The sequence below is a fragment of the Oryctolagus cuniculus genome, chromosome 18 (genome assembly GCF_051225735.1).
Source record: "Oryctolagus cuniculus isolate XC-2025 breed Fujian yellow rabbit chromosome 18, ASM5122573v1, whole genome shotgun sequence".
NCBI classification, from domain to species: Eukaryota; Metazoa; Chordata; class Mammalia; order Lagomorpha; family Leporidae; genus Oryctolagus; species Oryctolagus cuniculus.
Window position 1 is genome coordinate 50,889,618 of NC_142884.1, and position 13,262 is coordinate 50,902,879.

The window sequence follows — 13,262 nt, forward strand, 5'->3', positions numbered from 1 at the left end:
GCTGGAGTTTGGAGTCACACAGACCTGGGTTCAAGGTCAGCCACTGCCTTTTCTCGGCTGCAGCACCTTGGAGAAGTCACTGTGCCTCTCTGGGCCTTCTCCTCCTCCCCCTCCCCAGGGAGGGGTGAGAGCTGCGTCACTTACCCTCTGGGCAGTCAGGGAAGAAAGACAGGAAGCCCTGTGTGAACCAGGAGGAGGCAAGAGGCTGCCCTTCCACATCTGCTCTCACCTCCTGTCCGCCTCCCTCCCATCCTGAGGGGACTGGCCCAGCTCTGCGGCCGAAGACAGAGACACCTGGTGGGGCACCGGGTGAACGAGGGGCGGAGGAGTGAGTGTGCTGTCTGTGCTCATGCCACCCCAGGCCTAAGAGAATTTCTGAGCCTCCTAGATCAGAAATGTGGAGGAGAGGGGCCCTCGGAGGGTCAGGAAGAGCATGGTCCCTACCAGCAGGAGACCTGGGCTCGGGCGGAGCACCTGCCTCCCCCGGGGATAGCCAAAGCCAGCCAGGCTTGTACTCAGAAGGGTGACCCACCATGCCACCAACTCGGGGACGATCTGTGACTTGGAAAGCGTGGCCTGGCCATCTCGGCTAGAAACAGACTCTGGTGGGGTCTGGCTGGTTTGGGGTATGTTCCCGGGGACATGCGTCCAAGGTCAGGTGGGCCAGCCTCATCTCTGGCCTTCTGGACAGTAGGATATTTGTTGGCTCATGACGGTAGCCACTCAAAGAGCTCCTCTGGTGTCCAGGGGCCCTGTGCGCATCTGCAGCTCCCCGGCCTGAGCAGAAGCTGTGGTGTGTGCTTCTGGGTGGCTTCCCGGCCACTGCACACTTCTGCCCCACACTATAAATCATCAGTCCACTGACAGACAAGGAAACAGCCCTGGAAAGATGAGATACCTCGCCTCAGACCCCACAGCTAGGGAGTGGCGAAGGCAGGATTCAAACTCAGGTCTATTCAGGGCCCTAGGCTTTAAATCCCGGGCCCCATCTGGCCATGGCAGGTGTCCTTTGGTTGAGTCTGATGTAGGTGCATCAGAAGCAGCAGAATGAGGGCATGTGCAGAGTTGGGGGGGGAGGGTCTGGGCTAATCTGGACTCTTCCCCCGGGCAGGCGTGGACGGCATCGCCCAGGCATACTCGGCCTGCCTACCCCACATCCGCTTCTACGGTCCCACCAACTTCTCCCCCATCGTCAACCACGTGGCACGGTTTGCAGCCCAGGCCACGCAGCAGCAGACGGCCACAGTGAGTAGGCACTCGCGAGCACAGGCGTGCTGGCACTGGTGGGACCCTGCTGCCTGACCAGGGAGGGCTGGCTGCACTGGAGTCCGCCCTTCCTACCCCACCACCCTCCCCAGGGCTTGGCTCTTGATCCTACTTGAGACCCTGTCTCTGTTCAGGCCTCAGTTTACCTGCAGTGTGGTAGGGGGTTGGAGCAGGTTGATTGGTCCTGGCTTCCTGGGAGCTCAGACTTGAGAAAGCAGCTTTGTTCGTGCTTAGCAGGAAGTCGTGCTCTGATCAGAGGGTGCACCTCGCAGGCGGGGGTGCGTGCTGCTCCAGGGACAAGTGGAAACCAGCAGATGGCGATCCCTGAGGCCCTACTGCTGACTTTTCTGAGCTACCTGGCTCCAATCAGAGCAGCCCCAGCCTCACACCGAGGGCTGCAGAACTGTCTGGCCGTGGCCTGGCACTCAGGCACTAGGCGAGTGGCCAGCCTGAAGCCGCCAAGGCTGCTGTGAGTGTGGCGTCTGGAACATATGGAACGTGGCCTTGTTGGGCTTCTGCATCCCCAGTGCTCCTTGCTGCCACCCTCCTGGCACCGGGGCCAGGCATACTCCTGGGTGGGCCCTACTGGCAGGGCCAGATGCCTGTGTTGGGGTCACTAGGGTCACCTTGCCCACCTCCCCAGTATACCCCATGACCTGCCCCAACCTCGCTGTGCAGTGGGGGGTGAGGAATCTTCTCCGCCCTCTCTGAGCGCAGTCCCTCCACCTTGGCAAGTTTGCTAACATTCCTTCTGCCTTTCCCTGACCCTACAAATAGGACTTCCCAGTCCCTGTCCCCAGACCCGTTGCTCAGGCTCAAGCCGTGGCTCAGAATTGGGTACTTAGCCCCGGGCAGCGGTGGGGGAACCTGATCTGGGGCTGAGGAGATTTGAGGCCACTTCCCTCCTGGCCACCATTCATGGGAGCCCTGGACAAGCCCCTGCCCCTTCCTGGGCTTCCACGTCATTCAAAGGAAAGAGTTGCTGAAGTCCCTTCTAGAATGTTCTTTTCACTCTACTCCAAAATATTATCCTGGACTTGCCCACCTGCCTATTAGAGCCAGCACGCTTCTCACTGGGTATGGGAGCCACCCCTCACGGCTCTAGTCCTCTACAGGAGGGTCTGACCCAGCCACTCCCCTGCCCAAAACCCTCCACAAACTCACCCGTCTCCTCTCCATTGCTCCACCCCTTCCTTCACTCATGAGAATCCCGCCACCCTGACTCCACCATGTTCCTCAAACACAACGTGGGAGCGTCCATGTCTCACTCCTGTAACGAAATTCCTGGAGCAGCTGACTTTAGAAAGAGGAGAGGTTTATTTAGCTCACGGTAGTGCAGGCTGAACGTCCAAGCAGCGTGGTGTGGCTGCAGCGAGGGCCCCTCGGCCGTGTCCCACCCTACATGCGCAGGAGCAGGCGATCACCAGGAACCCCTGAGAGCAGGAGGGGCCGCCCTGGAGAACTGCCAGGGGCTGGTGTGAGAACCCTGCACCCCAGCAAGACCCAGTGTTACATCACCGTTGGGACGCCCGCATCCTGTATCGGGGGCCTGGCCTCCTATCCCAGCCTCCTGCTAATGAGCACCCTGGGAGGCAGCAGTGATGGCCCAAGTAGCTGGGTCCCTGCCACCCACGTGGGAGGCCCAGAGTGAGTTCCGGGCTCCTGGCTTCAGGCTGGTCCAGCCTCAGCAGTTGCGAGCATCTGGGGAGTGAACCACTGGGTGGGAGACTTCGGTCTGTCCCTGTCTCTCTGCCTCTTAACTAAATGCAAATTTTTAAAAATTGAACCCTATCCAAACCGCAGCACACAGCAGGCTGTGGCCATGCCGAGGCTGTGCTGCCTCCGCAGGCTTTTCCCGCCCCTCAGGGTCCCCCCCAGTGCCACCTCCCCAGAGCAGCCTTCTCTGCCACCCATCTGACCCCCTGAGTCTGCTGCCTTTTCTGTCTGTTCCCATCCTATCCCTGACGAGAGTCAGCAACGTCTTGTTCACATTCTCCACGTCTGCTTGTCTGTGTGAGTCTCTCTGCGGGGGCCCTTCGGCCCCAGGGGGCTGGGACTCTGTTCACCGTCATCGTCGTCGTCATCATCATCTCTCTGGGCTTGGCCCGGGGCCCGGCATGTGGCAGGTGCTCCTTCTGCTCCACGAACGAATGGATTTAGGTCAGCCCCTGCCATGGGCTGTGCACGGTGCCAGGCCCAGAGGGCATGGACGAGACCAAGGGAAGGGACCGGGTCCATGAATAAGGGGACTCTGGAGACTGCCGAGGTGGGGGGCACCTGGCAGGGGGCAGCTGGAGGTGGGATTCTGGGAGGTGGCAGCAAAGATAGGAGTCGGGGCGGGGTGGGGAGGCTTTGGAGGTCTGGGAAGGCAAAGCCTCTCCTGATCGGAGGGCAGTTGCAGTCTTTGCAGGGAGTGGGAGCCACAGAAGCAGGTGCCAGGGTTTGAATCCTGCCCTGCCTCCCCCTTGCTCGCTGTGTGGCAGGAGCAGATCATCTACCCCCACGTTCTTTGTGCAGTGGGAACACCAATGGGACCCACAGTGAGACAGCAGTCTTAAGGTGAAATGAGATGACATAGAGCCTGGTTAAAACGACTTAAAGGACTAGAAAGGACAGGCCAGCAATGAGTTCAAGGAAGAGCATCCCAAGGCAGAGGGATCAGCAAGCACGGAGCCCTGAGGCAGGGAGCAGGTCGGAGGGCAGGGAAGGAATGGTGCTGGTCGTGCCGCGGTGGGAGTCTGGTCAGTGGAAGGCTCTAGTCCCAGCCTTGACTGTGGCACTGAGACTGAGACAAGTCCCTTCCCTTCTCTGAGCCTGTTTCTCTTAGGAAACAGTAGTAAACCTTGGGCTGATGGGAGGACCAGAGGCGATACGAATGAGAAACCTGAACTGGGAAAGGCCTGGGAGGTACTTTGTGTTCTATTTTTTTTTTTTTTTTTTGCGGTTTATTAAAGATTTATTCTATTTGAAAGGGAGGTAGTGACAGAGAAAAAGAGGTCTTCCATCTACTGGTTCACTCCCCCAAATGGCTGTAATGGCCAGAGCAGGCCCAGGGTGAAGCTGAGAGCCCAGAACTCCATCCTGTCTCCCACGTGGGTGGCAGGGGCCCAGGCACTTGGGCCATCCTCTGCTGCTTTCCCAGGCCATTAGCAGGGAGCTGGCTTGGAAGTGGAGCAGCTGGGACCCAAACTGGTGCTCATACAGGATACCAGGTCACAGATGGTGGCTTAACCTGCTATGCTACAACACCAGCTCCTGTTTTGCTTTTACTTACTTATTTATTTTTAAAGATTTTATTTATTTGAGAGGTAGAGTTACAGAGAGGGAGAGACAGAGAGAAAGGTCTTCTATCTGCTGGTGCACTCCCCAGATGGCTGCAACTGCCAGAGCTGGGCAGATACAAAGCCAGGAGCCAGGAGCTTCCTCTGGGTCTCCCACACAGGTGCAGGAGCCCAAGCACGTGAGCCATCTGCTGCTGCTTTCCCAGGCCACAGCAGAGAGATGGATCGGAAGAGGAGCAACAGGGACACAAACCAGCACCCATATAGGATGACAGCACCGCAGGCAGAGGCTCAGCCTGCTACACCACAGCACTGGCCCCACCTGTTTTGCTTTTTAAAATCAATTTATTTGTGAGATGGAGAGAGCCCATCTGCTGGTTCATTCCCCAGATGCCCACAGCAGCCAGGATTGGGCCAGAGCTGAAACTAGGTGCTGGGGACTCAGTCTAGGTCTCCTACATGGGAGGCAGAGGCCCAGTTTACTTGAGCCACGACCTGCTGCTTCCCACAGTCTGCACGGGAAGCTGGGATGAGGAGCCAGAGCCAGGAACTGAACCCAGCTTCTCTGAGGTGGGATGCCAGTGTCTCCCCTCGGTGTTCTCAATTTCTGGAGGCACTGGGGAGGGCCTGGTTGCAGAGGGTGAGTGAGAGGCAGCTTTCAGCCAGTACTCCTCCCACTGCGAGGCCACGGCCAGCGTCTTGCCCAGTCTGCTCCCTGCCTGAGCTGGCCTCCAGGCCTGTGTTGTCGTTCTATGGGAAAAGCCCAGGGTGGGGAGGAGGAATGCAGCCCAGCACTGAGTTCCTGCCAGGGCTCTTTGACCTGCTGTGTCTGCTGAACCAGGGGCAAGACCAGGCAGGAGATGGGGTCCTGGGGACAGGTGGGCCCTGCCTGCTGGACCCCAGGCCTGGAGCCAAACCTGTGTGCTTACATGTTCTCTGAAAAAAGGACTTGAAGCCCAAGCAAGGGACATCTAGTTCTGGTTCTCTGGACACGTTTGTCTTCACCTGGTCCTCCTGGCCTGGACGGTGGGGTAGGGGGTGGGCAGCCTCTGGCTCCCTTGTCCTTGGTAAGCTCTGTGGCCCACCCAGGCTGTGTGACCCTGAGCGATTTCCAAACATTTCTGGGCTGCAGGAGTGGGGTCAGGGGATCTCTAGGCCCCTCCCGCTCTGATGTCCAAGGGTAGCTACAGCCATTCTGCACCCCTTGCCTTACACCATCCCTGGTCTCAGCGTGCACCAGAGGAGGGGGATGGGACTGCCTAACGATTCAGCCTCGAGGTCTTGTGTTCCAATCCCAGCTCCCTCACTTCGTGGCTGTGCGACCCAGGGCAGGTAGCTTAAGCTCTCTGAGATCATGTAAACAACACCTGCCTTCTAGAAGCACTGTGAGGACTTACCTAGATGGATGCAGAAATCATTCAGCCCAGTGCCCGGCACACAGCAAGGGCTTCCCTGGTGGCTCAGTCTTCCGGGGACACCTCTTGGGCTGGCGTTTGCTGATGCTGAGCACATAGAGGCCCAATGCAAAAGGAAGTCATTTGCAGATTGCGTGATGCTTTTGTTCAGTTGTTTTTTTGGTTTTGGGGGAGTGTTTGGTGTGGCGGCACCCTCCTTGTCCCCAGACATATGCACACACAGGCACACCCACGTACAGGAAACGGAGAGCAGGTGGTGGAAGAGTCTCTCTAGGCAGGCCTGCACTCTCCCATTCATTCACTCAACACGTCTTTACCGAGCATAGTTCTGCCTAGCACTGGGGAGACGATGATGAGCAAGAAACAGCCTCTGCCTTCCCCGAGCCTGCAGGCTGCTGGGGAGCCAGGCCGGCAGGCACCAGCCGTGGTGCAATGTGATTGAACCTACGATGGGAGTACAGGATCATCAAGGTGGCAGCTGGCCCAGGGGGAGATCAGAGAGGCTTCCGGGAAAAGTGACTCCAAGCTGAAGTGTGGAAGAAGCTTACGAGTTAGCCTGATAAAGGATGTGTGTGCCTGGAGGGTCCCAGGCAGAGGGCACAGCCTCGGCAAAAGCCCGGAAGCCTGGTGGGTGGCGCGAGTGAAGGGAGATGGACGTTGTAGGAGGGTGAGGGGGGCAGATGAGGCTTGGGAAGCCATCGAGGATCTGGATTTTTCTCTTGAGGGCTGCGGGGAGCCCCAGGAGGGCATAAAGCAGGTTTGGATGGGATCTGGCACTGTCAAGGGCCTTCATCATCCCTCTGCTTGGCCCGTAAGTCCTGGGCCTTGCTCTTCTCATCCCATTCCTGGTTTGTTACCTTGGCATCTGGTGTCCCAGTGGAGGGAGAGCTGGAAAGCCGCCGGCATCCAGGGTTTCCCCACCACCTCCACCCACAGGGCCCTTGCAGCCAACTTCTCACAAATAAGCTACGGAGTAAGTACAGCTTCCCCCAGGCAGCCTGGAGCTGTCCTGGTCAAGTCAGTTTCTTATCAATTGAATCACATGCTAAATCCATTAGGGGAAGTAACAATTGACAGTTCTAGAAACCCGGAGGACCTCTGGGCAAGAAGAGAGCCTCTCCGTCCTTGGAATGTGGGATTCAGCCTGACAGCAAATGGCTGTTTCTGGCACGGAGACCCGAGCATGGGCCTGGGAGGTGCAGTGTGTGTGTGTGTGTGTGTGTGTGCACACGTGTGTGCACCTGCATGCGAACAAGGGACTGCCTGGAGTGCTCGCTGTGTGGACAGAGGAGTGTCGCGGGGAGTGCTCCCAGCAGCGACACAGTTTCTGGCAGGGAGAACCTTCTGCCTGGGACAGAAGAGTCAGGGTCGTGGAGCTGTGGCCAGGAAGGGGTACACAGAGCACAAGGAATGAAACCAGGAGAGCATGGAGGTGGCAATGCTGGGGGTGTCTATCCCAGCCCACCACGCCTGCCCCCTCCCTCCCACCCCCTCCAACCTGTCTTAGGGGTGGGGCTGTGGACCCCTGGGGCTGTAACAGGCCTTTGAGGCTCCTGGACAACTGTGGCTCTGCCCAGGCTAGGTGAGGAGCCCAGGAGTTGTTTTTTTGCCTTTATATTTCCACTGCCAAGGCTGGCCCAGGCTGCACACTGACTCACAGGCTGGCTGGGTGGGAGCTGAGGCCAGGCACACGGACCCCAAACATTATGGCTGCACGTGGGAGTGAGGGCTCAAGTCCAGTGCCAGAGCCCCAGGCCTCACTCTGTCCTGAACGTTCAGGCACTGGGGTGCTGGACAAGAGGAACGCTGCCTCCTGCCAGGCCTCGTGGCTGGAGAGATGCTGACGGGCCACCGAAGCGTCCGGGCGTCATGGAGAGCCCCGCCGTGCGGTCGGCCAGACTTCGGTTTGAATCTGGGCCGTCTGTGGTCTGTGGAGCCTTCAGGAGACACTGAACCTCTCTGAAGCTGTCCTGTCCTCTCTAAAAGGGAGGGTCCCACAGGGCATGTCTGTGTGGACACTGCTGCCCTGTCGCCGTGGACTCCTCACCTCTCTGTTGGCGCCTGGTGACCTCCGTGGGGAGGAAGGCTGCACAGCTAAGAGGGAGGCCCAGGCCTGAGCCCTCCGCGCCTCCTAATCCAGGCGCATGGCTGATTGAAACGGGAGAGCCCAGGGGGCCGCGTAGGGAGGCAGGTGGAGGCCTGCACGTGGAAGCTGGAAGGGGCTTGGAGACAAGTCCCACCCACTGAGTGGCGTCAGACCCAGGGCGAGCATTCCTTCCTTTCCTCATTGCCAGGCCTCTTAGTGCCCCAGAAACACTGTCCTGGACTCTCCCCGGCAGGATGGAGCTGGGGCTAGAGGACCTGGGGCGGGGGCCCTAGAACGGTGGTGGGCTGTGCAGGGACAGGGTCTGATGGGCTTACGATGCCCCCCAGAGCTGGAGATGGGGGGCTGGCAGCAGCGGCCCTCCACTGTAGGATTCAGGCTGCCATCTCCATGGCAACAGGTATCCCCAGCCAAGAGATCGGTCTCTTAAAGGCACAGTACAAGAGCTGGACTACTGCTGCCTAGAGCTAGGTTGACAATGACAGGGTCCACATCTCCCCAGGGCTCACCCTCCACAGTCTGTGAGACTGTAGTCTCTGCAAGTTTCCCAAGGAGCAAACGGCTTGGCTGGATGAAAAGGTGGCCAAGTGCTGACCAGGAGCCTGGCTCAGTTCTGCCCTCCTCAGCTCCACAGTCTTCACTAGTCCGGCCCCAGGTTCCTTTTCTGGCAGCAAAAAGGATCAGAGCAGAAGGCAGCGAATATTAGGATCCCAAGGCTTTCCTGTTTACTTCCTGGATGGGGAAAACAGTTTCCAGAATGAACCCAAGGGTGTGAGGACAGAATGAAGTTGACGCCGAGGTCCTGGGCCCTCTGCCTGCGGGTCGTCCATGGGCTCTCCCGTCTTCATGCACCGCCCTCTCCCCTCTTCAGTCTGAACTTGTTCACACATCTCCCACACCAATCATTCTGTGTTTTTGTGCTTAAGTAATTTACAAAGTAACTTTCTATCCCACTGGAAATGAAGACTCAGTATCACTTGCCATAAGCAGAGGGTAACAATAAAAATAAACACTCTTCGCTGGTCCTGGAGTCTGGCCAGAGGCCACTGCCTCCCGAAGTGCCCAGCTCTCTGCCTTCTCTCACTCTCGATGAAGGAGGTGAGCAATTGTTCGAGGGACGTTAAAGACGCAGCAGTACCAAACCAAGACTTCCTCCTGGGCATGGTTCCTGGCATCGAGAGACCACTCCATAGCAAGCACCTTTCCCGCCATCCTCTGTGTGATGTTCACAGCCACATCTGGGGGCACCCAAGGCCGCTTGTTGCCCAACACAGTCCCTCACTCCCAGGGGCCCTGGCTCTCGGTTCCTGCAGGGCGTTGCAGATACTGGGGCTGAGTTAGGGGACAAGTGGACCACAGGTATCCCCAGAAGGGGAGTCTTAGCTATCGGGAAGGCAGCTGATGGAGCCACTGCCACTGTCGGGCATGTCATTGAGATAGGTGTGTGGCAAGTCTCACTTCACAGATGAAGAAACTGAGGCACCGTGAGTTCAGTCAGTTGCTGATCCTACAGTGTAGCAGCCGGCAATGCCAGACCTTGCATCTGCGACTCCCAGACTCCTCAACAGGGGCGTCTAGGATGGCACATAGGGCAGAAGGAGAGCACTGTGCTTCCCAGTGGCTGGGATTCGGCTGCAGCGGCATCCAAAGGGTTTGGGTGCTGGGAGGAGGAGGGAGGGAGCAGGGGTCTGAGGCTCCGCTGACCCCTGGCTGACCCCTCCCCCCACCCCTCCGCAGCAGTACTTCATCCTGCTCATCATCACAGACGGTGTCATCAGCGACATGGAGGAGACGCGGCACGCCGTGGTGCAGGCTTCCAAGCTGCCCATGTCCATCATCATCGTGGGCGTGGGCAACGCGGACTTCGCTGCCATGGAGTTCCTGGACGGGGACAGCCACCGGCTGCGCTCCCACACAGGGGAGGAGGCAGCCCGGGACATTGTGCAGTTCGTGCCCTTTCGAGAATTTCGCAACGTGAGTGTGGGCCCAGGCTGGGGAGGGGCAGTTACATCACCCTAGCAACCAGAGGTGAAGATGAAAATCTTGGGGTTGTCTGGCCCAGTGCTAACCTCTTCCACCCTCGGCTCCAGTGACTGTACCCCTGAGGGCTACCATTTGATATTAGGTCAGCCTCCTTTCCCTAGAGCCCTCTGTAGGAGAACTGGTAGCCTGGCCTTATTTGCAGGGACCCCAGGTCTGCCCACAAGGAGCCTGGGTTCGGCTTGCAGGGCCCAGTCTCTTGGATGCCACCCCTGCGCTGCCACACTGGGGCCTGAGCACCACCTCCTGCAGCTGGAAGAGCACAGATCCCGGGAGGCAGCCTGGGCAAGAACCGAGCGCAGGGCCTCACGTCTCTGCCCGTATCCTCCGGGTCTGCCTGCGATGGCTCCATTCTTTCCCTGGAGCATTAGCCCCCTGAGGACAAACGCTGGGCGTCGGTCACCACTTCTCACAGGGGACCATGACTGAGCCCCTCCACGTGCCTGGCCTCTGGCTGGCCACCTGGCAGTGGACCAGTCACGGCCCGTTTATACGGGCCAAGAAGGTGCTTTGGATGTGTGTGCCAGACAGATGAGTAGGCTGCACAGCTCGCCTCCACTGTCTTTCCCCTAAAAGCCTCCCACAGACAAATTCAAATAAAATGTCACTCCCAGGAATCACAAGTGCTCAGGTGGAAGTTAGACTTAACAAAGGGAAAGGAGCTGCTTAGTGGTAGATTTCATGCATGGACTGGGGTGAGCAGAGCTGGTTTTAGACAGCCCCATGGCCCTGGCCTTCAGCCCTAATGTCCTGCATGGACACCTGCTGTAACAACTGTCTGGGATGGGGTCGCTCACAGCTTCTGTGCCCGCGTTAATCCTTATTCTCTCTCCTGCCCACCCTACCCTCGGCCCTGCAGGCAGCAAAAGAGACTTTGGCCAAAGCTGTGCTGGCAGAGCTGCCCCAGCAAGTTGTACAGTATTTCAAGCATAAAAACCTGCCCCCCACCAACTCGGAGCCCGCCTGAGCGCCAGTGCCCGGTAGCAGCATGCGGCCGCCGAACCTCCCGCCTCCCGCCTCCCCCCCCCCCTGCCCCGCCCAGCCCCAGGAGCATGCACTGGCCCTGCAACCTTGCGGGTGGCCTTTTAAAGCCCATCCACTGTTTCATTTTTTACAACTGGACCTCCACCCCCAACTTCCCCAGCCCAGCTGGGCCTCCTTTGTTGGAGTCAACTGATGACGCTTTCAGGCCAAACTGTCTTCCTTGCCTCCTCTCCCCACCCCTGCCATTCTTTAAGTATTGAATGTACTTTGTATAATTTTAGTGCGGTTATTATTGTTATTAAAGAGAATAAAATTTTTACAATCACAACTGGCTTTTTCCAAGTAACTAGCTGCAGATGGAAAGGAATACGTCCCTGGTGCATACTTGGTGTCGCAGTCGGTGCCCAATCCCTGCTCTGTTTTGTTTTGCTTTTGAACACTGTGACTGTGATCCGTTTGCTATACTCAGGGTAATAAAGGAGTCTCGGACATCCTCATGTCAGCTCCTTTCTCAGCTGGGACATGACGGGCTCACCCATCTGGGAAAGGAAATGAACAGGACAGTGCCCTTCCCCGCCAGCACGCCTGAGACGTTGGTCTAAACAGTTCCGCTTGGGATCTGGGTTCCATGTGGACAGTGATGACGTCTGTGAAACGGGCCCAGAGCTTGGCAGTGTACACACCTGGTATCTGTGGATGAACAGAATGCACTGACCCCACAGTGTTTCTGGGAGGCACAGTGTACGGGTCCAGCCAACACCACACCCCCTCCAATCTCCCTGCCACTTCTTCCTCTGTCCTGTGCCTTCCCACCCCACAGCTGGACAGCAGCTGCTGCCACCCATTTGCAGACCTCCTTCAGGTCTCCCAGCCGTTGTGGTCCCAGCAGTGTGTGAAAGCCTTTTTGGCCTCAGGAGCCTAGACAGGGCTGCCTCTGTCCCTGCTGTTTCTACAACCACATGTTCCAGGCTCAAGTCCAACTCCACGAAGGCAGCCAGGGAACCAGTCTCAGATCCCAGCCCATCTCCCATTTCCCTCCTTCCACATTGCATTCCTCTCTCCCCTTTCCTCCTTGGAGTTCATCAGCCCCTTTAACACACACTGTGCAACCACCACCACCAAGCATTTCTCCTAAGCACTGTACACACTGTTGAATCTTCCAGTAGCCCCTGCCCACGACCATTTCAGAGATAAGGAAGTAAACAGAGAAGCGCGTCCAGTCTACTGGAGGTGGGGCCAGAACTCAGATCAGAGTCTGGCTGACACCTGGGCCCACGCTTGATCCACTGCCTCAAGCACCTTCCCTTGCCTCTACGAGGGGTCCCTCTGCACCCCAGTAACTGGAAAGCCCACTGTCCCCATCTGCTCTCCCTACTAGTGGCCCGCTAGAACTGGGCAACCCCAGGCAGATTCCCACCTCCAGGAGCCCAGTAACCTCAGGAGCCGCCTGATCTGCTGGGAGTGAGCAAGAGACACCCTCCTCCTAACACCTCTGCTCGGTGTGCGGACATCGAGAGTCAGCTAAGTGCCCTTCACGGGCTCCTTCACTTCTCACGTGAGCGCCGCAGGACCCCTCTTGCCCTGATTTGGCAACAGTCCTTCAGGAAGGCACCACACCCTGGCCCCAGGCTGGCAGTGCAGATGGAACACCAGCACTAGCACATCTGGCCAACTGCAGCTCATTTGCTGGTGCCCGCTGCAAGAGCGGGTGTTAGTTGGAACATCACCACAAGATTGCTTACCCTCTCATTTGCAAGTGGAGGTGAATTTGAAGGATATCCCATCCTGGTAATTTTGTGCCCACCCCAGCCTGGGAGAATCTGTTGTGCCACTGGAGGCCTCTCTAGGCGGCAGCCTCCTCCCAGCCCCTGGGGATGGGTGTACCGGGGTGCCACTTCTCCCTTACAACTTCCCATGGGAGCAGCTTACCAGGCTGGACAAACTGATGAGACTGATGTCTACTGGGCATTAAGGCAGAGTCCCTGCTTGCAAATCCCAAATGCCTGCACACACCACCTGCCTCAGGTGTGGCTGCCGTCCCCGCTGCCAGGCTTCCTGTGGGGGCAGACTCAGCCCTCTCTGCTGCCTGCCGCTGTCTGTGCCCGAGACTAGGTGGGCAAGTCAAGCAGGCCCTTTATTCCTGCTGGCATCAGTTCACAGGGGGAAGGGCTG

At 58.1% G+C, this 13,262-nt stretch overlaps 1 protein-coding gene across 5 annotated transcripts in view; it reads left to right on the top strand.

Annotated features, from left to right (window-relative positions):
* Nucleotides 1-11,418, top strand: part of CPNE2 (copine 2) — a 41,917-nt gene extending 30,499 nt beyond the window's left edge. For 4 of the 5 annotated variants that reach the window (XM_051846794.3, XM_070061954.2, XM_051846797.3 and 1 more), the window contains 3 exons: nt 1,112-1,245; nt 9,804-10,040; nt 10,966-11,418. In XM_051846794.3, coding sequence (XP_051702754.1) covers nt 1,112-1,245; nt 9,804-10,040; nt 10,966-11,073 — 479 coding nt within the window. In that variant the 3' untranslated portion in view covers nt 11,074-11,418. The remainder of the gene's footprint in view (nt 1-1,111; nt 1,246-9,803; nt 10,041-10,965) is intronic. The other variant, XM_051846795.3, reaches the window with a different exon arrangement.
* The last annotated feature ends 1,844 nt before the right edge of the window (nt 11,419-13,262 follow it).